This window comes from Gopherus evgoodei, chromosome 5 (genome assembly GCF_007399415.2).
Source record: "Gopherus evgoodei ecotype Sinaloan lineage chromosome 5, rGopEvg1_v1.p, whole genome shotgun sequence".
Taxonomy (NCBI): Eukaryota; Metazoa; Chordata; order Testudines; family Testudinidae; genus Gopherus; species Gopherus evgoodei.
Genome location: NC_044326.1, coordinates 33,808,305 through 33,834,178, shown reverse-complemented (window position 1 = coordinate 33,834,178; position 25,874 = coordinate 33,808,305). Strand labels below are relative to the sequence as shown.

The following is a 25,874-nucleotide window of genomic DNA, read 5'->3' as shown; positions in this document are numbered from 1 at the left end:
TGCCAATAGGAGTAGTTTGCATTTTTATGGTCAATTTTAACAATGCTTTAAATTTTAGCTTCATCATTTAGGCCATTTGCAGTTCTCATTGTTTTAGCAAAATTCACATTGAAGCTGAATTCTTTAGGGCTTTTTAAAAAAGAAACAATTACACATTATGTGAATATACCCCCCTCCCAAAAGTTACCTCAATTCAAGTACTAGGATGATGTGATATAATATCCGCCAAATGCCTTCAGGAGTTAAATAATAATAACACGGGGGCGCACAATCAAAAGCAAGGCAGAAAAGCTATTTTGAGATCATCTTAGAAATGAGATGGAAAGCTGATGATAAGGAAAAGCATAGACAGGCTGTTCCAGATAGCATCATTATATAGGAGAAAGGTATCTCACCATTGGTGATGAGATTGTGGGGAGGGATGGAGGTGAGTATCAGAAGTGGAGAATAAAATAGAAAGAATTTCTGTGAAGTAAGGTGGACAAAGTTCATGGCAAGTTTAAAAACCAAGAGGTCATAAGTAATCCTTTCCCATTCTGAAAAACAAGGACTAATGCTTAACAATATAAACCTCCACTGGTTGCTTAGGAACTCTCTAGCTAGAGGCTAGCAATGAAAATGCTATTAAAGCTGTAATACTGTATATTGAACTACAATATTCTGGTTATCTTTAATGAGTCAGAGTGTGATTTGGAAAATGACCCATCTTATCCCTCTATATTTATCTATACCTGTATTATGCGTCCTTTCTGTAAATCGTAGGAGTGGTGGAATAAAGCTATCACAGTCCTCTTCTGGGAAGGCAGGCATTCTTGAATATAAAATAAAACTATCCGATATTGTTGGTATCAGGGAGTCCTGCTTCTACCAGACATTTGTATTCACTAGTTTGTCATTCAAAAGAAGTCTACTTGTAAATATTTTCTTTTCAGAGACAGAGTACAATTATGTCCCAGTCAGAACAGAAATTGAAAAGTAGGCTATGTAGTTGTCTCAAGCTACTGAGAGAGAGCATTATATTCAGAGGGTTGTTGGCTATTAAGTTCTCTAGTTCAGTAATTGAGGCTTTTTCCCCAAAATGCCTTTGACCATCCCAGCCTGAAAATGAAAAATGGAGATTACTTTGCTTAGGAGAAGCTTCAGAAAAGGAACCTGCCCTGAAACTATTATAGGGGCATAAATTACTTCTACAGTTTTTTAAATTGCATTCCTACCCCCTTGCTCTCCTGATTACTTTTGTCTCATATTGCAATTTCACCTCGAATATGGAGCCTTCTTTTTCTTCCTAAGTCTATTCCCCCCCACCCTCGCCCCAAGAGAACTTTCTAGATTTTTGTATAGGTCTGTCATGATTTGTATCTGTTGCAATTGGTTAAATAGCTTGTTTTATATTCACCCAATACCTACCAGAAGCAGAAGGTGATGAAACTGGATGCTACTACAACTATAACTGGATGCAGTCTGGTCCAATATGAACTTCGCCGCCTGCTCACCCACTTTACATTTAATTCAAACTGAACTTCCAAGGTTAAGCTGGTGAACTAGATTAAATGTAGCCGTTGCTATAATAAGCCAGCTAATTTTATGCACGTGCTCTGTGTGTGTGATAAAATGAATCCCATATTATCAGGGCATTGGTACATTTCTCAACTGTTTGCTTAGTGATCACTCTTAAACTCTCAGCTGCCTAAGTTCAAGTGATTGGAAACATCTCTAATAGTTTGAGATGGGGTTTATGTTCAGAAATATTAATACTTTGTTTATAGGATGACTAGATTATCCTGTTTAAAAACTGGATGTTTGTCCATGTTAGGAGGGGATTATGTGGTATAGTTAGAGGGGGGTTAGGGAGTTTGGCACAGGGGAAGGGAAGGCAAAAAGGATGGCCATTTCTCCTCCTTCTTCTCTGAGTAGTATCCCTGCTCCACTGTAGGTGTATCTCTGTGTCCCTGCCCTGCTGATCAGAGAATTTTGGTAGCAGTGCCCTCCTCCTCTCCTGTGCTCTACTATGAGGCTAACCAATGGTGCACAGTCGAACCCTCCTCAGTTCCTTCTCAACTGCTCCTGGCTAGAGTTGGAGCGTTAGCTGTCCATTAGCGCAGATCATTAACTTCTTCAGAATTGTTAATTTTAGCTATCTTTTTGGAGCTTCCCTTTCTTTTCTTTACTCTTATCTTTATTACCAAAAAAATCTCCCTTTATTTTAGACTTGGTTTTTCTTAGGTACACACACACACAAACACACCCCATCTGCGGACCCCTCTGGATAGTGTATGCCCAGTTCACTGGGTTCCAAGGACTGTCTCAGAAGCAATGACCTCTGTCTCGGTGACTGACGGATATTCTCGGTGTATCTGCTGCCTGAGAGAGAACCACATTCTGCAGAAGTGTGGTTTGTGCCAACAACTGAAGCCCAGATCCAGAAAGGACAGAGAGCTGAGACTCAAGCGTCTCCTAATGGAGGCAGCCTTTGAATCATCTCTGAGCCATGCCAAGACCCCAGATGGCAGGAAGCCTTGCCCAACCCTCTACTTCTAAGGGAAGTGAGCCCAAGAAGATGCCCATGAGCCACTCACGTAAGGCCTCCAAGAAAAGGGCCATGAATCCCCCAGCAAACCCTGACTGAGCTGAAAATGATCTCTGCCTCACTCAGTCACATTGGTACCAACAGCACTGAAGCCGTCTAAGTCCTGCCAAAGTACCCAGTGGGCACGGGCAAGGAATCATCAATAGTGACTGAATTTGAGAAATCCAGAGAATCCACCCTGGGGAAGGTTTCTTCAGTACAGACATTGAGGTCAGTACTTTCTTTGGCTTGCCAGGTACCGGGGGACCGCACTATCGGGTCCAAATCACCGACTCCTTTGATGTAGACATCTCTACACTGACAGCCACCATCAGTACCGACACCTTGGACACTGCCGGACTTCCAGTATGTGACAAATCTTTGGTGTCTGATGCACCGGATTTACTGGGGCCCTGATATCGAGTCTACCCAGAACTCCAGACCTGCTGGCAACATCATGCTGTATACCCCCTTTTTTATCCACTGAGTCACATAATGAGTAAGAAGACGTGGTCTCTTGCCTCTTCTCTTCCAATTCCAGTATGGACCTCAACTGTACCATCACATCATATAGTACCAAGCACTGGGCCCCTTCCCACCCTCTCAGTGACCTACTGAGACCATTGGCAGGCACACACACATCGTGCCTCCTGTGACTCTAGCGTGGCTTATAAAGAGCCATGAAGACATCCTCCTTTGGCTGCTGCATCAAGGGCATGCAAACCCCCTGAACAATTGAGAGGAACAAGAGGCTGAAGTCCTCTTCGATAATTACTCTCCTGACTAATTACTCATTGTCATCACCAGAGGAGATGGTCATGCTGCCTCCACCATCTTTGGCAGATCACTTTAAGCTGTTTCAGGAGCTGGCCCAGTGAGTGGCAGAGGCACTGCAGGAGGTGAGCAGTCATACTACAAACTAGTGCACGTTTTACATTTTACCTGTGCTCACTTCCTGCCAATGATCAGAGGTACACACACAAAGGTCATGACAGACAATATAGCCTATGTTACATAAACCATCAAGGAGGTGCGAGATCATCCTCCTTTTGTATGGAAGCGCTAAAGCTATGGAGTTGGTGCATTTCCCACAACGTTACAATATCAGCGGCTTACTTACCAGGAATACATAACATGATAGTGAACAGTCTCAGACAGAAATTCCTACATGACCATGAGTGGGGGATAGACTCAATGATACTCCACAACACATTCCAGTGATGGGGCCACCAATAATAGACTTGTTCGCTTATTACTGGAACAAGAAAGCTCATGGTCCTGCTCCAGAGTGGTCATTTGGCCAGCATTCCAAGAGAGACGCTCTGCTCTTCTCATGGGACAAGGGCCTCCTTTATGCCTTTCCCTCATATCCTCTATTGCTGAAAGTCTTGTTGAAAATAAAAAAAGAGAAAAAGCAAACATCCTACTGATCTCTGTTACCTGGTCCAGACAGACATGGTACCCTTACCTGTCACAAATGGCGCAGTGTCCACCAATGACTCTTCCGATCATTCCTTACCTCCTCTTGCAGAACAAGAGATGCACTCTCCATCCCAACCTGCAGATAATACAGCCTCAAAGCCTTCATGGTTCTAGCTCATAGAGACATCGTGTTCTGAAGAGGTACAGGCAGTGTTATTACACAGTAGGAAAATGACTACCTGTCATACTTATCTACACAAGTGGACTAGGTTCTGGATCTGATGCCAGTCCAAAAGGGTCACACTGGATATGGCCACTCTACCCATAGTCCTAGACTATATGTTGGATCTCAAGAAATTGGGACTCCAGAAGGGTGCTCAGTGTTTTCCCACCTGATTACAAAGAGGTTTCTCAGAGGCATAGTTGGACCTCTTTTCCCAACCCAAGCTTCCTAACCCACAATGAGACTTCAATCTAGTATTAAAATGACTAGACCGACCTTTGAACCCATGGCCCCTTGTTCTTTAACTCACCTTTCCGTGAAGATGGCATTTCTGATTGCCATTACCTCGGCAAGAAGGATAGGGGAGATAGTGACCTTGATGGTACATCCTCCATTCACAGAATTCTTCCCAGACAAAGTCACGCTTAGACCATATCCAAAGTTCACCCCCAAGGATTTCAAGTGAACCAACACATTCACATTCCAACCTTTTATCCTAAGCCTAACCAGGATAATAGGGAAGGCATCCTCCATATGCTAGATGTAAGGAGAGCATTGAGACTCTTCCTCTCCATTTCAGACGGGCCCAAAAGCACAGTGATTTCAACTCAAAGACTCTCTAAATGGCTCTTGAACTGTATCATACTCTGTTAGCAGATTCCAACTTAGCATCTCCATCTACAGTCCACACACATTCTAAGAGACCGGTTTCCTCATCCGTCAGGTATCCCTATATCAGAAATCTGCAAAGCAGCTACCTGGACAGTGGCACATACCTTTACAGAGCACTATGCCATCCTGGGGGACTCAGATGCCAAATTTGGCACCACGGTACCATCATCCATAACAGACTTCTCTCCGAAGCCCCAGCCTCCAGTGAGGGGCCAAACAGACACTGTTACCAAAATTCTCCAATCAGCAGTGCAAGGATACAGACACGCCTACAGTGGAGCACCCATAGGGGGACATATCTTGAGGAACCATAATTATTGCAGAAGGTGAGTAACTTCTTATGCTTTGTCTTTTTTCCATTTCTTCATCCTCTCTCCTTCCACCATCTCCCTTTTCCTCTTGCCTCCCTAGTTCCCACCCTCATATCTCCCACTTCCTCTGTTTGGCACATTTAGTAATTCTCAGGCCTTTCTCTCAGCCCACACATAATCTTTGTTTCCAAGACCTCCCCACTACCCCATCTCATTCTCACCTGTAGTTCAGTGGAGGTGAGCAGAAAAGTGGATGCCTGTTCCTCTTCTAGGTCAGTAGCAGCATTGTACAGCTGTGCTGCCTGTAGGTTTGCCTTTCAATGCCCAGAGTCTTAGACTGCACATGAATGTCTCTCTTACAGAGGGCTGATTTGAAGTGGGTGCACACAGATGGTTTTCGTGGATGGGAGAGCAACAGGATTGTAGTATGACCAGTCTCTGCAATGGTCCCTAAAATGCTTATGTTTGCCCATCTTGCCATTAGTTTAATCAATTCAGCTTTTTAGTGGCTCCTTCAGGTGACAGATTTGCTGGGTTTACACAACTCTGCATTCTATGAAGCTGATGGGGACATACTGGTGTGTGACCATTGTGAACAGGAGTTAGGTTAGTTTTTTGGCAGGGGAGGAGAGGACAGGAATTATTTAAAAAAAGTACAGAGGATATATAACTGATGGTAACTTGCAGGCCTGGCAAAAAATACTTAGGCTGGCCATAGTTGTAAAGAACAGCCAGCTGACAGCTCTAGGAGCTCTGTTCTTGGCTCTACCGTAGAGAGTTGGCTGGGCAGGCATGACAATTACATTATAAGCTATTATATTGTGTGTCCAGTTTGGTTACGTAAGTAGTCCATGTGAGGATTATGCCTTGACTGCCTGTGTTATACCAATATAATAAAAACCAGCAGGATCTTATTAAGAGGGATAAGGCAAAGATGCCACATTTATTGTAAATATAATAATAAGGCAAAAGATAAAAATAAACAACGTTGTTTGACCACTTATTCCTATTACTACTTATTCCTTATATACACACACATATATATATTCATTCACACAATCATTCATTCTGGTTCTGTACAAGTATTATAGTTACCAGCCTAGAAGTTGCTCATGCCAAGATACTGGCCAGGTATCTTGGTCATGAGAATGGATCCGAGTCTGTGTCAGATGCACCTGATGCTCCTGGAGGCTGGCAGCAGAACCAGAGACTCAAAATCCTCAGTTTTTAGAGTCCATTTTTATAGGAATTAATTCCTATGTTAGTCTATGGGAACCGTTTCATCTTGCTGTTGTTGGCTCAATTAGCAGATGGCACATTCCTGGTGGCTCCACACTGTCTAAAGTGGCACATTCCTTTCAGGTGTTTGGGGTGGATCCCAGTTTACCCTCCGGGGGTTGTCTGGTGGTCCACTTGACACATTCTTCGGCCGATGGATCCTTTCCAGGCTGGCACCTCCCTAACCATTCACGTACATCAAACATTCATCAACATACATTCCATATCTTAACCGTATTTTAATTTACTGTCTCCACTACTTTGGGGATATGTGTCAATTTCTATGAGATTCCCGGCCGTGTAATCACAGAGGGTGAGGGTCGGTTTGTTTACATTGTATCAATTACAGCTTAAGGCTAGCATAGTGTTTATAGACTCATAGACTCATAGACTGTAGGACTGGAAGGGACCTCGAGAGGTCATCGAGTCCAGTCCCCTGCCCTCATGGCAGGACCAAATACTGTCTAGACCATCCCTAATAGACATTTATCTAACCTACTCTTAAATATCTCCAGCAATGGAGATTCCACAACTTCCCTAGGCAATCTATTCCAGTGTTTAACTACCCTGACAGTTAGGAACTTTTTCCTAATGTCCAACCTAAATCTCCCTTGCTGCAGTTTAAGCCCATTGCTTCTTGTTCTATCATTGGAGGCTAAAGTGAACAAGTTTTCTCCCTCCTCCTGATGACACCCTTTTAGATACCTGAAAACTGATATCAGGTCCCCTCTCAGTCTTCTCTTTTCCAAACTAAATAAACCCAATTCCTTCAGCCTTCCTTCATAGGTCATGTTCTCAAGACCTTTAATCATTCTTGTTGCTCTTCTCTGGACCCTCTCCAATTTCTCCACATCTTTCTTGAAATGTGGTGCCCAGAACTGGACACAATACTCCAGTTGAGGCCTAACCAGCATGTCTTGTTTACAACACACCTGTTAATGCATCCCAGAATCATGTTTGCTTTTTTTGCAACAGTATCACACTGTTCACTCATATTAAGCTTGTGGTCCACTATGACCCCTAGATCTCTTTCTGCCATACTCCTTCCTAGACAGTCTCTTCCCATTCTGTATGTGTGAAACTGATTGTTCCTTCCTAAGTGGAGCACTTTGCATTTATCTTTATTGAACTTCATCCTGTTTACCTCAGACCATTTCTCCAATTTGTCCAGATCATTTTGAATTTTGACCCTGTCCTCCAGAGCAGTTGCAATCCCTCCCAGTTTGGTATCGTCCGCAAACTTAATAAGCGTACTTTCTATGCCAACATCTAAATCGTTGATGAAGATATTGAACAGAACCGGTCCCAAAACAGACCCCTGCGGAACCCCACTTGTTATACCTTTCCAGCAGGATTGGGAGCCATTAACAACTACTCTCTGAGTACGGTTATCCAGCCAGTTATGCACCCACCTTATAGTAGCCCCATCTAAATTGTACTTTCCTAGCTTATCTATAAGAATATCATGCGAAACTGTATCAAATGCCTTACTAAAGTCTAGGTATATCACATCCACCGCTTCTCCCTTATCCACAAGGCTCGTTATCCTATCAAAGAACGCTATCAGATTAGTTTGACACGATTTGTTCTTTACAAATCCATGCTGGCTATTCCCTATCACCTTACCACCTTCCAAGTGTTTGCAGATGATTTCTTTGATTACCTGCTCCATTATCTTCCCTGGCACAGAAGTTAAACTAACTGGTCTGTAGTTTCCTGGGTTGTTTTTATTTCCCTTTTTATAGATGGGCACTATATTTGCCCCCTTCCAGTCTTCTGGAATCTCCCCCGTCTCCCATGATTTCCCAAAGATAATAGCTAGAGGCTCAGATACCTCCTCTATTAACTCCTTGAGTATTCTAGGATGCATTTCATCAGGCCCTGGTGACTTGCAGGCATCTAACTTTTCTAAGTGATTTTTTACTTGCTCTTTCCTTATTTTCTCTTCTAAACCTACCCTCTTCCCGTAAGCATTCACTATACTAGACATTCCTTCAGACTTCTCAGTGAAGACCGAAACAAAGAAGTCATTAAGCATCTCTGCCATTTCCAAGTCTCCCGTTACTGTTACCCCCTCCTCATTGAGCAGTGGGCCTACCCTGTCCTTAGTCTTCCTCTTGCTTCTAATGTATTGATAAAAAGTCTTCTTGTTTCCCTTTTTTCCCATAGCTAGTTTGAGTTCATTTTGTGCCTTTGCTTTTCTAATCTTGCCTCTGCATTCCTGTGTTATTTGCCTATATTCATCCTTCGTGATCTGACCTAGTTTCCATTTTTTATATGCCGCCTTTTTATTTTGTAGGTCACGCAAGATCTCAAGGGTAAGCCAAGGTGGTCTTTTGCCACATTTTCTATCTTTCCTAACCATCGGAATAACTTGCTTTTGGGCCCTTAATAGCGTCCCTTTGAAAAACTGCCAACTTTCCTCAGTTGTTTTTCCCCTCAGTCTTAATTCCCATGGGACCTTGCCTATCAGCTCTCTGAGCTTACCAAAATCCGCCTTCCTGAAATCCATTGTCTCTATTCTGCTGTACTCCTTTCTAACCTTCCTTAGAATTGCAAATTCTATGATTTCATGATCACTTTCACCCAAACTTCCTTCTACTTTTAAATTCTCAACAAGTTCCTCCCTGTTGGTTAAAATCAAGTCTAGAACAGCTTCCCCCCTAGTAGCTTTTTCAACTTTCTGAAATAGAAAGTTGTCTGCAATGCAGTCCAGGAACTTATTGGATAGTCTGTGCCCCGCGGTGTTATTTTCCCAAAAACAAAGTCAATTAACTTGTTTGTAAGTTTTACATAGTAATAGAGTATCTTTCACAGGACAGATACAATCAGTGTTTTCTGCAGACAGGCGCTTACAAGTTTTAACATAAGAACTTAAAAGATTTCTGTACTTGGTGAACCTGGAGGGATTTTTGTACTTGGTGAACCTGGGGGGTCACTGTCACTTGGGGGAATCACTGTTAGTACCTTCCTTAATATCCCTACACCTGCACAAGTCATGAACTGTGAAAATGAAACTAAACTTTCTTTTGTCCCCATCTCCTCTCCATCTGAGCTGACCCCTGACCACCATATTGGGGTTGCCAGCTGTTTTGACTTTGGGGAAAAATGAGTTGTACACCTGAAATTGAGCCCACCATAAGATGCCTACCTGAGACACCACTTATCTAATTATTGTACAAGACTGTCACGTGCTTCTAAAATATTAATTTGGAAATGTGACCTATGCAACTAGGCATGGTCCATTAACTGCTTGGTTTTATGGGACTTGTACTAACCATCCTCCAAAAAAAATCACATTTGGGAGTATTAGAGCATGGGGCTTTTCCTCCTCCTTACAAAGATAAATGACCCAATCATTGGTACAAAAGTGGATGTACCTTGAGCCTCATTGTCTCCCCACCCATCATGACTTTGTGATATTTATTGATATGGAGGAGATATAATGTCTAAGGGAAAATATGATTTGCTATTTTATTCACTTGCCATCTGTAGACTTACATGCCAGGAGGAAAAACAGTAACTATAGTTCAAAAGCATGACTTGTGAACTAAACAGGGCTGTAAATTATGAAACAGTACTCTGCTTCCTTTCTTTGCCCCGGGAAACCAGTCAGAAAGATTACTCTGTACACAGCTTTTCCAGACTGAAACTGAGAAACAGAGGCAGGAAGGGACCATAATTATCATTTAGATAATATTTTTCCTGTGAAAAAACATTTATCGCCAGCAATATTCACTTCACCCATAATTCATGTCTCATCTTCTGCTGTTGCTATCTGACATTTATATGTAATATCATCCTTGGTGTATGAGAGAGTGTGTGTCACAAGAGAAAAATGACCGCATGCTTGTAACACTGTTCTCTTCTGGAGGGTCTAAAATGGAGCAGCACAGATGTATGAATCTATGATTTATTTTCAGGTTTCAAGGTTGATTTCAAGGTTTTTAAAGATGAAATGTATTCTTGATGCTTTGAAACAATGTGTATTTATTCTGCCTTTCCACTATTGTCTTTAATCTTATTTTATGTGACAGTTTTCTCATTATTTGCTTTTGTATTTGTTTTCCTTTATGTACCTAACCTGTACTTAATATTTTAAGCTAGGCTGGCAATGCATTGGCAATGGCAACTTGTTTGCTGGTTAGGTGACTTGAAACCTGTGATGTGGACAGAAATAGAGGGCAACTTAGCTATGCATTTGGTCACAGAAAGTTGAGAACATTGCCCTCACCAGCTGGTGACAGCAGCTACTGTCAAGTGAAAAATGGAACAGGAGTGTAATTGGGAGCCGCTCACCTACAGCCTTTGCCAATGTTAAGATGCTAAATGAAGCCTACAAAAAGAGAGGAAAGGTGAGGAAATTTAAGGAAAAAGAATGTAGAAAATGCTGATACTAATTATCATAACCTAGTCCCGGATTTGGACCTTAGCATCCAAAATATGGGGGTTAGCATGAAAACCTCCAAGCTTAGTTACCAGCTTGGACCTGGTAAAGCTGCCACCACCCAAAAAATTAGAGTGTTTTGGGACACTCTGGTCCCCCCAAACCTTCCCTGGGGACCCCAAGACCCAAATCCCTTGAGTCTCACAACAAAGGGAAATAAACCTTTTCCCTTCCCCCTCCAGGTGTTCCTGGAGAGATACACAGAAAAAAGCTCCGTGAATCTAAACAGAGGGATTCCACTCTCCCCGTTTCCAGCCTTGGAAAACAGAAGTACCGAGAGCTAATCTCTCTTCCCCCCCTCACCCAGAGGGAATGCAAAGTCAGGCTAGTAAATTTAACACACACAGATTTCCCCCTGACTTCTTCCTCCCACCAATTCCCTGGTGAGCACAGACTCAATTCCCTGGAGTTCCCCCCTAAAGAAAAACTCCAACAGGTCTTAAAAAGAAAGCTTTATATAAAAAGAAGAAAAATACATAAAAATGGTCTCTCTGTATTAAGGTGACAAATACAGGGTCAATTGCTTAAAAGAAATATGAATAAACAGCCTTATTCAAAGAGAATACAATTCAAAGCACTCCAGCAACTACACACATGTAAAATACAAAAAAACATATAAATCACTATCTGATCTTTTGTACTTACAACTGGGAAACAGAAGATTAGAAAGCAAGAGACAGAAATCCTCCCATAGCCGAGAGAGAGACAGGCAGAAAACCAAGAACAAAGGACTCACACGCAAACTTCCCTCCACCCAGATCCGAAAAAGTCCCGTTTCCTGATTGGTCCTCTGGTCAGGTGTTTCAGGTTACTTCTTTCCAGGTGTAAGAGACATTAACCCTTAGCTATCTGTTCATGACACGCCCCCCAAATTGCAGACAGTGGGGAAGCTCACTGGCGGCGATTTCCTCCTAGAACTTTAAAATAAACAGATTAATACAACACATACACCTTTACATATACCACTAAGTATATAACTAACAGACTTCTACATTTTAAGAACACTTTTTAACTACTGGATTCTGGGAAACTCTCACGGGAGAGTGCATCAGCTACTTTGTTAGAAGCTCCTGAGATGTGCTGAATTTCAAAATTAAAATCTTGGAGAGCTAAACTGCAACGAAGAAGTTTCTTGTTGTTCCCCTTGGCAGTATGAAGCCACTTTAGTGCAGCATGGTCAGTTTGTAGCTGGAACTGCTGTCCCCAAACATATGGGCGTAGCATTCCTTTTCACTGACTGACCAGTGACTTTCCCTCTCAGACAGTTTCTTGCTGAGAAATACGACAGGATGGAAGTTGTGATCCGTTGCTTCCTGCATGAGAACTGCTCCTATACCACTCTCAGATGCATCCGTGGTTACTAGGAATGGCTTGTCAAAGTCCGGGGCCCTGAGCACAGGGTCAGACATGAGCGTTGCCTTAAGTTGGGTAAAGGCCTTTTGACACTCATCAGTCCACTTAACTGCATTTGGCTGGGTCTTTTTGGTCAGGTCGGTCAGTGGGGCAGCAATTTGGCTGTAGTGTGATACAAATCGCCTGTAGTACCCGGCCAAGCCTAAGAAGGATTGGACCTGTTTCTTTGACCTTGGGACAGGCCACTTTTGGATAGCATCCACCTTGGCCTGTAGGGGGTTTATGGTTCCTTGACCCACCTGGTGCCCCAGGTAAGTCACTCTGTTTTGGTCTATTTGACACTTTTTGGCCTTAACAGTTAGTCCGGCCTGCCTGATGCGCTGAAAGACCTTTTCCAGGTGTAGTAGGTGTTCGGGCCAGGAGTCTGAAAAAATGGCCACATCATCGAGGTAGGCAACTGCATATTCTCCCAGTCCTGCATTTTGAAGGCCGAAAGGAAGGACATTAAATTCATACACCCCCGCATGGGTGACGAATGCTGACCTCTCCTTGGCAGGTTTATCTAGCGGTACTTGCCAGTACCCCTTGGTTAAGTCTATTGTAGAGATGAACTGGGCACGTCCCAACTTCTTCAATAGCTCATCGGTGCATGGCATTGGATAGTTGTCCGGACGAGTTACCGCATTTAGCTTACGGTAGTCCACACAAAAGCGTATTTCCCCATCTGGTTTGGGTACCAGAACCACTGGAGATGCCCATGCACTGGTAGATGAGCGGATTATATCCAGTAGCATGTTCTGGATCTCCCGTTCTATAGCAGCTTGGGCATGAGGAGACACCCGGTAGGGTGGGGTTCTGATTGGGTGAGCATTACCTGTGTCAATGGAGTGGTATGCCCGTTCAGTCTGTCCTGGGGTGGCTGAGAACAATGGGGCGAAGCTAGTGCACAGCTCCTTGATTTGTCACCGCTGCAGACATTGTAGGGTGGTTGAGAGGTTCACCTCTTCCACGCCCCCGTCTTTTTTCCCGTCGTAGTAGACACCGTTAGGCCACTTAGCATCATCTCCCTGGACTGTAAACTGACAAACCTGTAAGTCTCTGGAATAGAAAGGCTTGAGAGAATTAGCATGGTACACTCTGGGCTTTAGTGAGGAATTGGGAAATGCTATGAGGTAATTCACAGTTCCCAGGCGCTCTTGGACTGTGAACGGCCCTTCCCATGATGCTTCCATCTTATGAGCCTGTTGCGCCTTCAAGACTATAACCTGGTCTCCTACCTTGAAGGAACATTCTTTGGCATGTTTGTCATACCAGGCCTTTTGCTCTTCCTGAGCATCCTTTAGGTTGTCTTTAGCAAGGGCTAAAGAGTGTCGGAGGGTGCTTTGTAGGTTGCTTACAAAGTCCAGAATGTTAGTTCCTGGAGAAGGCGTAAACCCCTCCCATTGCTGCTTCACCAACTGTAATGGCCTCTTAACCTCGTGACCATACACAAATTCAAACGGTGAAAACCCTAAACTGGGATGTGGTACAGCCCTGTAGGCAAACAGCAGCTGCTGCAACATTAGGTCCCAATTATTGGAGTGTTCGTTGACAAATTAACGTATCATGGCCCCCAAAGTTCCATTAAACCTTTCCACCAGGCCATTGGTTTGATGGTGGTATGGGGTGGCAACCAAGTGGTTCACCCCATGAGTTTCCCACAGTTTTTGCATGGTCCCTGCCAGGAAATTAGATCCTGAATCAGTAAGGATGTCTGAGGGCCAACCTACCCTGGCAAAAATGTCTGTTAGGGCCAGGCACACAGTGTTAGCCCTGGTGTTGCCTAGAGCTACTGCTTCCGGCCATCGGGTAGCAAAGTCCATGAAAGTCAGTACGTACTGCTTTCCTCTGGGCGTCTTTTTTGGGAAAGGACCCAGAATATCCACAGCTACTTGCTGAAATGGGACCTCAATTATGGGGAGTGGCTGGAGAGGGGCCTTGACCTGGTCTTGGGGTTTTCCCACTCTTTGGCATACCTCACAAGACCGGACATACTTGGCAACATCCTTGCCCATCCCCTCCCAGTGGAAGGACTTCCCCAACCGGTCCTTGGTTCTGTTCACCCCAGCATGGCCACTGGGATGATCATGGGCTAAGCTTAAGAGCTTCCCCCGGTACTTAGTTGGAACCACTAACTGTTTTTGCGGCTGCCATTTTTCTCGGTGTCCACCAGAAAGAATCTCCTTGTATAAAAGTCCTTGGTCTATAAGAAACCGGGATCGATTAGAAGAGCTGAGAGGCAGTCGGGTGCTCCGTGCCGCCGCCCAAGCTTTCTGAAGGCTGTCATCTGCTTCCTGCTCAGTCTGGAACTGTTCCCTGGAGGCTGGGGTCACCAGTTCTTCCTCAGACTGTGGACTTGGGCTTGGTCCCTCTGGAAGCGATGTAGGTGATGGGGTTGTTTCCGTTGCTGGTGAACCGCTCTCCGCTGGTGAACCTGAGGGTATTTCAGGCTCTGGCTGAGCCTTTTGGGTATGGCTGTCTGTTGCTTCTGCCAGTTCTGGCTCGCTGGTGCCCTCTGGCGTTGAGTTTGAAGATGTGGTTGCAATTGCTGGTGCTGGTTGCTGTTCCAGTTCCGGGCCTGGGACTGGAGGTGCTGTGGCTGTTTCAGTGGTTGGCATGGAATCCGGGTCCACTACCTCTGTCTGGGTCTCTGGTAACACAGACGGGGCGTCTGTGGACGGCTCAGGAACAGGAATGGGTCTGGAAGCTTGCCTGGTTTGGCTACGTGTAACCATTCCTACTCTCTTGGCCCACTTCACCTGGTTGGCCAAGTCTTCCCCCAGTAGCATGGGGATAGGATAATTGTCATAGACTGCAAAAGTCCACATTCCTGACCAGCCTTTGTACTGGACAGGCAGTTGAGCTGTAGGCAAGTCTACAGCTTGTGACATGAAGGGGTAAATTGTCACTTGGGCCTTTGGGTTGATGAATTTGGGGTCTACGAAGGATTGGTGGATAGCTGACACTTGTGCCCCCGTGTCTGTCCACGCAGTAACCTTCTTTCCGCCCACTCTCAAATTTTCCCTCCACTCCAAGGGTATTTGAGAGGCATCTGGGCCTGGGGATCTTTTGGGTGATGGTGGTGTAATGAACTGCACTCGGATGGCGTTCTTTGGACAGTTGGCCTTGATATGTCCCAGTTCATTACACTTAAAGCATCTTCCATCTGATGGGACACTGGGTTGAGGTGAGTTACTGGAGACTGGTGAGGTGGAAGAATAGGGCGTCTGTGGCTTTACTTGGGTTGTATGTGGGGTCTTTGGCTGTCCTCGGTTGTAGGGTTTATGGTCGGTGTGCCCTGTGGGGTATTCGTTCCCCTTGACAGTAGCTTTGTTGCTTTCTGCCACTTCCATCCATTTGGGTCCAATCTCTCCTGCCTCAGCAAGATTTTTGGGTTTTCCATCTTGTATGTACCGTGTTATGTCCTCAGGAACACCATCCAAGAACTGCTCCATTTGTATGAGGAGGTGCAGTTCTTCCAATGTTTTAACATTGTGTCCTGATATCCAGGCCTCATAATTTTTCCCAACATAGTAGGCGTGTTTGGGAAATGACACATCTGGTTTCCACTTTTGGGTTCTGAAACGCCAACGGGCATGATCCGGGGTGATCCCCATTCTGTATCTGGCCTTGGTTTGAAAAAGTTTATAGTCGTTCATGTTCTCCGTAGGGATTTCAGCTGCCACCTCTGCTAAAGGTCCAGTGAGCTGTGGCCTCAATTCTACCATGTACCATTTTCAGGGATGCTGTACCCAAGACAGGCTCTTTCAAAATTTTCCAAGAAGGCCTCGGTGTCATCACCTGCCTTGTAGGTGGGAAATTTCCTGTGATGTGGAACCATAATAGGCGAAGGGTTGTTAGGATTGGCTGGAGCCTGTTGCTTAGCCTTTTCTAATTCCATGGCCTGTCGGTGGGCCTCCCTCTGTTTTTCCAACTCTCGTTGGTGGGCTGCATTGTTGGCTTCTTCTTGTTTTTGTAGCCTTTTCATCTCTTGTTTGTGAGTTGCCTCTCTTTCTCTTTCTCTCAGCTCCATCTCCTTTTGTTTTATTTCTAGTTCTTGTATTTTTTTTCATATCTCGCCTGTGCTCGGCGTCTTTGATTTGTTCTTTGGCCTCCATTTTTGTCTTGTTAGGCATGGTTCCTGTTTTCTTGTGTTGGGGTGCCCTCCAGTGTTTATCTTCTGAACTGCAGGTTCTCTGTTGCCTCCTGGGGTCTGCCTAGCAACAGTGCCTTTTTCCCTTTCTTCCTCTAGCTAATCTTTTAAATGTAAAGTAAACCAGAAAAACCACTTTATTTGCATGTGTATAGTGCTGGTATTTGACTCCTAATGGGAGTGCTATTGTCGGACAAAAGACCTGTTTGTCACAGCTTAATGGTTCCTTGCTTAATATGCAAGCCAGAAACTGCAAGAGAGAGCAGAGAAAAAAAATTCTCTCTGGTTCCCTTTTAAAACCAAATTGTTTCTCTCTGCTTAAAAGCCCCTAGCAGAGAAAAGAAAAATGTAATATTCCTACTGGCTTCTGGATTCTATCTATCCTGCCGCTGACACCATATCATAACCTAGTCCCAGATTTGGACCTTAGCGTCCAAAATATGTGGGTCTACCGAGAGCTAATCTCTCTTCCCCCTCACCCAGAGGGAATGCAAAGTAAATTTAACACACACAGATTTCCCCCTGACTTCTTCCTCCCACCAATTCCCTGGTGAGCACAGACTCAATTCCCTGGAGTTCCCCCCTAAAGAAAAACTCCAACAGGTCTTAAAAAGAAAGCTTTATATAAAAAGAAGAAAAATACATAAAAATGGTCTCTCTGTATTAAGGTGACAAATACAGGGTCAATTGCTTAAAAGAAATATGAATAAACAGCCTTATTCAAAAAGAATACAATTCAAAGCACTCCAGCAACTACACACGTGTAAAATACAAAAAAACATATAAATCACTATCTGATCTTTTGTACTTACAACTGGGAAACAAAAGATTAGAAAGCAAGAGACAGAAATCCTCCCATAGCCGAGAGAGAGACAGGCAGAAGACCAAGAACAAAGGACTCACACACAAACTTCCCTCCACCCAGATCCGAAAAAGTCTCATTTCCTGATTGGTCCTCTGGTCAGGTGTTTCAGGTTACTTCTTTCCAGGTGTAAGAGACATAAACCCTTAGCTATCTGTTTATGACACTATTGGGTTCAGTTCTTTATTGATAAATTGTCAGATAACTTGGTTCAATCAGATTATATAAATCAGCACAATTCAAAAGGAATTAATTCCAAATTTGTTATAACCACGATCCATTTTTTATACCTCAGCTGTTTACAACAGAGAGAAAATTCTACTTGATTAAAGACCTTACACACCTGTTCTTATCTAGTTTCCAATTATTTTGCACATCACAAAGGCATCTTATACCTGTTATCCCTAAAACACATAACTGGCGCTGCTCATATTTACAAATCTTAAAAAAACATATATCTTGTTTTTGCCAGTTTCTACATGTGCAAGGAACAGAGATCATGCACAGTTTACTACAAATATATTTCCACTCTGTACTTGGCATGATTCCCAAAGTATACTTGGGAGTATGGCATGTAGTTAGCATAAATATAGTATATCTTTTAGAAGTATAGCAGAACTCCATTTATCCGATCTATCTGGGACTGGGACCAGATCGGAAAATAAAAATCTAGATAAACTGGAGAATGGAAAAGTGCAATGTTGCATCACCATGTAGTGGCCATAAGAGAGTTTGCCCTCTTCTAGACCAGTGTGCCGCTGGTTGTGGTTAACATGGAGGGTCAGATAAGTGGGGTTCTACCTTATATGATATTGGCTAACCATGTGAATATATTTTCAAGGTACTGTAATTAATGTACCACAACCACTACAGAGAGAACCTCCTGAGGTTTTTTGGTTTTGTTCCTTCCATTACAGCCTTGATGTCATCTGGTGAGTTGTTTTTGAGATGGATTATAAATAGGGCTCTCAAGCGATTTTTAAAAAAATCGTGATTAATGGCACAATTAAAATAATTAATCATGACTCATTGCACTGTTAATAATAGGATACCACTTATTTAAACTGTTTTAGATATTTTCTACATTTTCAATATATTGGTTTCACTTACACAGAATACAAAGTATACAGTGCTCACTTTATATTTACTTTTATTACAAATATTTGCACTGTAAAAAACAAAAAATAGTATTTTTTCAGTTGACCTAATACAAAAACAGTAGTGCAATCTCTTTATCATGAAAGTTGAACTTACAAATGTATAATTATGTACAAAAACCCCTGTATTCAAAAATAAATCTATGTAAAACTTTAGCGCCTACAAGTCCACTCAGTCCTACTTCTTGTTCAGCCAATCGCTCAGACGAATAAGTTTGTTTAAATTTGCAGGAGATAATTCTGCCTGCTTCTTGTTTACAATATCACCTGAAAGTGTGAACAGGCATTCACATGGTACTGTTGTAGCTGGTGTTGCAAGATATTTATGTGCCAGATGCACTAAAGATTCATGTGTCCCTTCATGCTTCATCCACCATTCCAGAGGACATATGTCCATGCTGATAATGGGTTCTGCTCAATAACCATCCAAAGCGATGCATGTTCATTTTCATCATCTGTCGGATGCCACCAGCAGATGGTTGATTTTATGTTTTGGTGGTTCAGGTTCTGTAGTTTCCACATTGGAGTGTTGCTCTTTTAAGACTTCTGAAAGCATGCTCTACACCTTGTCCCTCTCAGATTTTGGAAGGCACTTCAGATTCTTAAACCTTGAGTTGAGTGCTGTAGCTATCTTTAGAAATCAAACATGTGCTGGATCATCATCCAAGGCTGCTATAATATGAAATATATGGCAGAATGCGGGTAAAACAGAGTAAGAGACATACAGTTCTCCCCCCAAGGAGTTCAGCCACAAATTTAATTAATGCATTATTTTTTACTGAGCATCATCAGCTTGGAAGCATATCGTCTGGAATGGTGGCCGAAGCATGAAGGAGCATATGAATGTTTAGCTTATCTGGCACATAAATACCTTGCAATGCCAGCTACAAAAGTGCCATGTGAAAGCCTATTCTCACTTTCAAGTGACATTGTAAATAAGAAGCGGGCAGCATTATCTCGTTTGTCTTAGTGATTAGCTGAACAAGAAGTAAGACTGAGTGGACTTGTAGGCTCTTAAGTTTTACATTGTTTTGTTTTGAATGCAGTTATTGTAACAAAAAATCTACATTTGTAGGTTGTATATTCACCATAAAGAGATTGCACTACGCTACTTGTATGAGGTGAACTGAAAAAATACTATTTCTTTTGTTTGCCATTTTTACAGTGCAAATATTTGTAATAAAAAAGAACTATATAAAGTGAGAACTGTCTACTTTGTATACTGTTGTAATTTAAATCAATATATTTGAAAATTTAGAAAAACTTCCAAAAATATTTAATAAATTTCTACTGTTTAACAGTGTGCTAAAAACTGTCATTAATTGTGATTAATTTTTTAATTGTGATTTTTTGGCATTAATCACATGAGTTAACTGCGATTAATCGATAGCCCTGCTTATAATCATATGGCCAAATTCTGCTCTTACACAGTGTAAATCTGGAGTTATGCCATTGTAATAGAATATGATTTATAGTAAATAACAAAAACCACTCTTAGGATATGTCTTTATAGTAAAGTTAAGCTGGGTTATCAGCACCTAGGTTAGCCTTGCTCGGGTCTGACCAACCATACTGCAAAACCATTCGAGTTAATCAGTCCACACTGGTATTGTACTTACTGCTGTCAGGCATTAGGACTTCTGGAGTCATATGGTTCTCTAGTGCTGCAGGAGGCTGATTCTTTCCCAGTGAATTGTGGAAGAAATTGTCTGTCCTGGGCACATGGAAGAAATTGTGGGGAGGCATTGGAAGACTATCAGCGCTCCAGTGGTTTAGCTTGCATCCTCATTGCAAAGTGGGTGAATTACCAGCCCATGTGTAAGCAGCACTTAAGCTTTAGCCTACCCCTAGGAAAGGCTAACTAGCCTGGGTATAAATATGCACCACAGTCAGGCCAGAGGGTTTGTGTATAGATGGGAGCCAGGTTGGGGCAATACTTGAGTAAGACTCAAGTTAACTTTGCATTGAAGATAAGCCCTTAAATAAACCAAACCAAGAAGAGTTGAGAAAATCAGGCCTATAAATCATTACAGATATGTTAAGTATTATTATTATTATGCTCTAGCACTGTGAGGGAAGCAGCTTCTTTATCTACTTAATAGTGCTTCCTGGACTATCAGCATGCTACAAACAATAGTTTGAAAATTGGCTATGAGAGCTTGTAATGCGATATGGAGCCTTTCACCTGTAGATTACCAGTTTTAATCTGTCTCATGTTGGTAATAACTAAATGTTGTGATCTACTAGCATTTCAGTTTTCCGAGCCTATTTTGCAACAAAATACAATATTTGGCGTTAACTGTTTTTCCCCCCACAGTTTCAGCAGTGATTTAAAAAAAAAACAAGAAAAAACTGAGCATACATATGGCTAGATTGTCATATTCTTTTTTGGTTTGAATAGTACTTTACTCTATGAACAGATCCATTGAAATCAATGGAGCTACTCATCAAGTAAGGTGAATGAGTGAGTTTTATAAGCCGACCCACAGTGATTCTACTGTGCTTTTCAAAGGGCACATGGTAGGGCAGTGAACAACTCTGCTCTGTCCTCTTCTAGATCCCCACAGGTTATGTTTGAGACATTGGCTGGGCAGTGTGAGGAATTTGTACTGTGGATGAATAATGGCCACTCTGTCAACTTTTATCAGCACTAAATTCACTTCTAAAAATTTACTAACTTAGACACTTTAGATTTTCCTTTACAATACTAAACATGGTTACCATGTTGTCCATTATAATGATGTATTGAACTTCATCATAAAATTGATGTAATTTCAGAATTTGAGTGCAAAAATGCAGTTAGTTTTCTAATAATCATTTAAATTTAACATGGCTGAACATTTTGGTTGAATATAAGATTTATAATGTGCTGATGCAGTATTTAATTATAATAATGCAAATGCTGTGATTATGATGGTATAACATACTCTACAATCATTATATGCAGGAGTAAGTGCTCACACATATACAACTTTTACTGTCACAAATAACTTCTCACCTCATCCCCATTTTTATTCATCTTCCTCACTGACCTCTAGTTATGGAGCTTGACACCTAAATTTTCCTGTATGTACAGTCCCCATCTCCCACTCTGAGGGTATGGACTTGCACTTCTTCATGAAAACTGTTCCATATGTCATCTCAGTGCTTCAGGGAAGTAATCCTTCAGGTTAAGCATTCACAAAACGTGAGCTGAGACTCCTTGGAAGTTGAGGGTTGTACTGGGTGGCTGTAACATCACAGATGCCTGTATGGTCCCAGGATGAACTCATTGCAGCCAGGGGCGGCTCTAGCCATTTCGCTGCCCCAAGCATGGCGGCAAGCCGTGGGGGGCGCTCTGCCAGTCACCGGTCCCGCGGCTCCAGTAGACCTCCCGCAGACGTGCCTGCGGAGGGTCCACTGGTCCCACAGCTCTGGTGGACCTCCCGCAGACATGCCTGTGGATGCTCCACCGGAGCCTCCTGCCGCCCTCCCGGCGACCAGCAGAGTGCCCCCCGTGGCATGCCACCCCAAGCACGCGTTTGGCGTGCTGGGGCCTGGAGCCGCCCCGATTCAGCCACCAGAAAGCATAAGCTTGCTTGCTGATTCACTGTGCTATGAGAAGATTGGCCAACCCCTTTACTTTATACCAATTTGTAGTGTAAAATCTTTATAAACAAATCCCCTCAAGATATATGCAGTAGACTTCAACATGAGAACAAAATTATGCCATCCTACCTCTTGTTTACCCTTCTTGTGTTGTCATCACTTTGTTTTTCTCAACTTACTTTTGGCCTCGATGATGCAAGTAGATGAGCTGCATTTAAGCCTGCGTGGACTCCATTGAATTCTGTGGGCACAAGGTAAGCAAATCCAGGGTCTTGGATTGCAAGCCCTTTAGGAGAAGGAATACATCTTTTATTGGTTTTGTAAAATACAATGCACGTCTGCAGAACTATATAGGTAGTGAATAGTAATAAAGTTGATGAGTTAGGGTTAAGTTTCACTGGAATGCGTTGTTTCAAGAATTAGTAACATAAAACAAAGTAAAGATAAAACAAGACTCTTCAGCAAGCTAGATTTATATCTAGCTCACAACGCAGTTGTTAGACAGCCTAGCTACTCTGGCAGTCAAAAGACAACCTGAGTTTCCTGGGTCAGCTTTATATTCAAAGTAGTCTTTGAAGTTTGAGCTATTCCTTGAGGCAGGGACTGTCTGTTACGATGGGTTTGTGCAGTGCCTAGCATAGTGGGGTCCCTATCCTAAGCGGGGCCACGGGGTACTACAGTAATACAAATAATAATGCATTCATTGTTGTTGTTAAACAGTTTTTCAAAATAGATTCCCCAAGAGTTAATTCTGACTTTCTTGGTCCTGTGCTGAAACTGGGCTCACCCAGCCACTCACAAAAGCTGACAGTGCCTCAGATTTTCTCCATCTGCTTTCTCTTCAGGACTGACTCTTGCATCTTCTGCCTTCTCCCTCCCTTCCTCCTCCCCACCCCCACCCCAGCCAAAGCCTTTCCTTCTTTCATCACTTCTTTCAACATTTCAAAAACATGTTTGCAACTTTTTTCTTTGTTTTTAATTTTTAAAATCTTCTTAAAAGATCAACCTTTAAAAATACTTTCATTTTCCCAGATAGCACTGCAGGCTCCACAGACTGTTTCCGCTTGCTGGCGGTGGTAGGCTGGACAGTCTGGGTTCTAGTCATTCAGGAGATGAGAAGAAGTTGCATGGCTTTTCTTCATAACACTTTCCACTCAAACGTTCAGCACAAGCACAGAACCCCAGCTGGCACACCCCAAAATTATCCAGGTCACCAGGGTGTGGCAGCTGTCCTGCCAGAACCATCAGTGGGCTTCACCACACCTCATTCCTTCCCCACTCATTCTTCACCCCTGCTACCAGAGCAGGAACTCTCAGGAAAAGTGCTGCACTGTGTAGTGCTGTATGTGGTAGAGATGAGAAGTGTGGGAATTGCATAATACCCAGATTGAGCACTACCTTGCTCAGGAAGATAAATCTGTTATCTACTTTACAGGGATTAACTCTGTCTCTTGCCTTAAACATCAGTCTATGAGATTGTCTGTATGTGTTGTACATTTTGTTTAATATGTACCCAAGGGGTTTGAAGTCACAGGCATCTACTATGGCCACTCCTTTTCCACTAATGTAGGCTAACATTCATGCTGGTAGTAATCTTCCTCATTTCTTAACACTTACTTTGACTAAATAGCCATATCCTCATTTCTTGCCATTTATATATAAACAATGTATAATGGGTAGTTATAATTGTTTATATGTCAAAGGACAGAGAATGGAGGAATGGCCGGTATTGAGTAACATTGTAATTTTCAGGAAAGGCAAAAGTGCCAGCTGGTGATCACAGTTGCTAAATGAATGATATGGTCCAAACATTTGATGCAAACTCATTTATGGAGCTGGAGAACCTTCATGTGGGCAACAAAACAGTTTTTTTTTCATATTTGAATCACTTGGCAATTAGAATAATTACAATAAAGTGAAGTGCTTGTAAATATTTTGTAACTTAAATCTTAAAAAACACCCACAGTTCTCGTTCTTTTTTAAAGACATGAGTTAGTGTCTACATTTTTCACTTTATTGTGCTAGACAAGCACTTTTAAAGAGGGGCACACACAGGAAAATGCCCTGATAGAAAATATGCAAAGACAAACAATTTTGTTGTCCTCAATATTTCTGATTGCCTTTTGCAAACTAGAATTGTCTCACTGCTGCCTGTCTCTTTTACCCATCAGAATTTTGGCATGATGAGTTTTGCAGCATGCACATGAGCTGTACTTAAGGCCATGTTAACAGTCCTGATAATGTATCTTTTAGGTTTCCTCTACACTCAGAACAGTACCAAACGCAGCATTAAAGAGCGGCTTATGAAGTTCTTGCCCTGCTCGGCTGCCAAAACGACATCTCCTGATATTCAAAGCAAGTTTTATTTTTCACTTGATTTTGTTTTTAGGTTTGCATGTGTCACAAGTTGTACTTTTTAAAATTATGTTATTAGCTGCTCATTTGGGAGACAAGATATCTGCTGATGACTCAAATGATCTACTGATGTTTCAGAGATAATTCTGGAGGGGTATGTCAACTCTCAGCATTTTTATCCTTGCTCAAATTGATGTCAAGGTGTCATTGCCATGAGTAGCTGCTGTGTATTTTTCCTCTGAAAGCTAATTAAGAATTAGGGAGACAAGATGAGTGAGAACTTTTTATTGGACCAACTTCTGTTGGTGACAGATAAGCTTTTGCGCTTACACTGCTCTACAGCCAAAATGCTTCTGAAATAAATGTAGTCCAGCTTTACTAATTCTGGGTCACTGAGAACGAAAATGATGCTTAAAATTGTTGATTGGCTCTAGTTTTCAAGATATGCTATTGGGTCAGTATATACGACCCTTGACTTGGGAATGGCGGAGGGATAAGAGAGTTATAAAGGGAAGGGATCTCAATTTAAACCAGAAATGACTAAAATACATCTTTGACTGGATCTATGAATAAATCTATGACTGGGTTTGGACAGTACTTGCTTTTGAGGCAAAACAATGAATGATGCAATCTGAAGCTGGTATTGCATCATACATGATATGAATTGCATCATGTTATTCCTAGAAGTCATGGATGATGCAATCATAACGAAGCTTACATCACTCTGCTGAACAAATTGCCCTATATCAACTCTAGAAATCATACAGTGTTGTGCTCTCTTATTTGTTAGTGTTTACACTTGTGCAACAAATCTTCGCCAGTGGTTGAACAGGAAAAGGAAATCTATGCCTTTTGCAGTGCCAATGATTTAGAGAGAGCCAACAGATCATACCAGCAATTGTTACTTCCGCATGGTGCCTCCAGCTGGGAAAGGTGTGTCAAAGAAGAAAAAGTGGACTGTGCATTATCCAAACATTCCATCAGCTATACGCCCAGTACCCCACGGAGAAGGACTGCCGGTTCCTGATGCACCAGAATCATTCTCACTAGAGTCAGACGAGGAAGAGGAAGAGGATGAAACTTCTGGTCCTGAACCATCTATGTCACAGGACCCACATTTTCTCCCATCCTCCTCATCTGAACCACACCTTATAACACAAGGTGAACTGAATGACCTTGTCAGGGATTTGGAACTACCCAAGAGTAAGGCAGAGCTGTTGGGCTCCAGACTACAGCAGTGGAATCTCCTGGCAGGCTATCAGGGCAAATGGAGCCCATCAATGCTTGCAGACTATTGCTGGACAGTGACAAGAGATGCTCCATTTAATGAATACAAGAGACAAGCCAAGAAGCGCCGAGTAGACACTGAATAGGACTAAACTATGTACATAATAGTTTTTTGCCTTTTGTTTCATAATAAATTTTATTTATATAACCCTTTTGCTGAT

General features: G+C 42.6%; 1 protein-coding gene across 7 annotated transcripts in view; it reads left to right on the top strand.

Moving 5' to 3' along the window:
* KCNIP4 (potassium voltage-gated channel interacting protein 4) overlaps positions 1–25,874 on the top strand; it is an 834,558-nt gene that overhangs the window by 699,429 nt on the left and 109,255 nt on the right. For 2 of the 7 annotated variants that reach the window (XM_030563364.1, XM_030563363.1), the window contains exon 2: positions 24,325–24,426. The exons of the other annotated variants lie outside the window; for them this stretch is intronic. In XM_030563364.1, the coding sequence (XP_030419224.1) occupies positions 24,325–24,426 (102 nt within the window). The remainder of the gene's footprint in view (positions 1–24,324; positions 24,427–25,874) is intronic. 7 annotated transcript variants of the gene reach the window in all.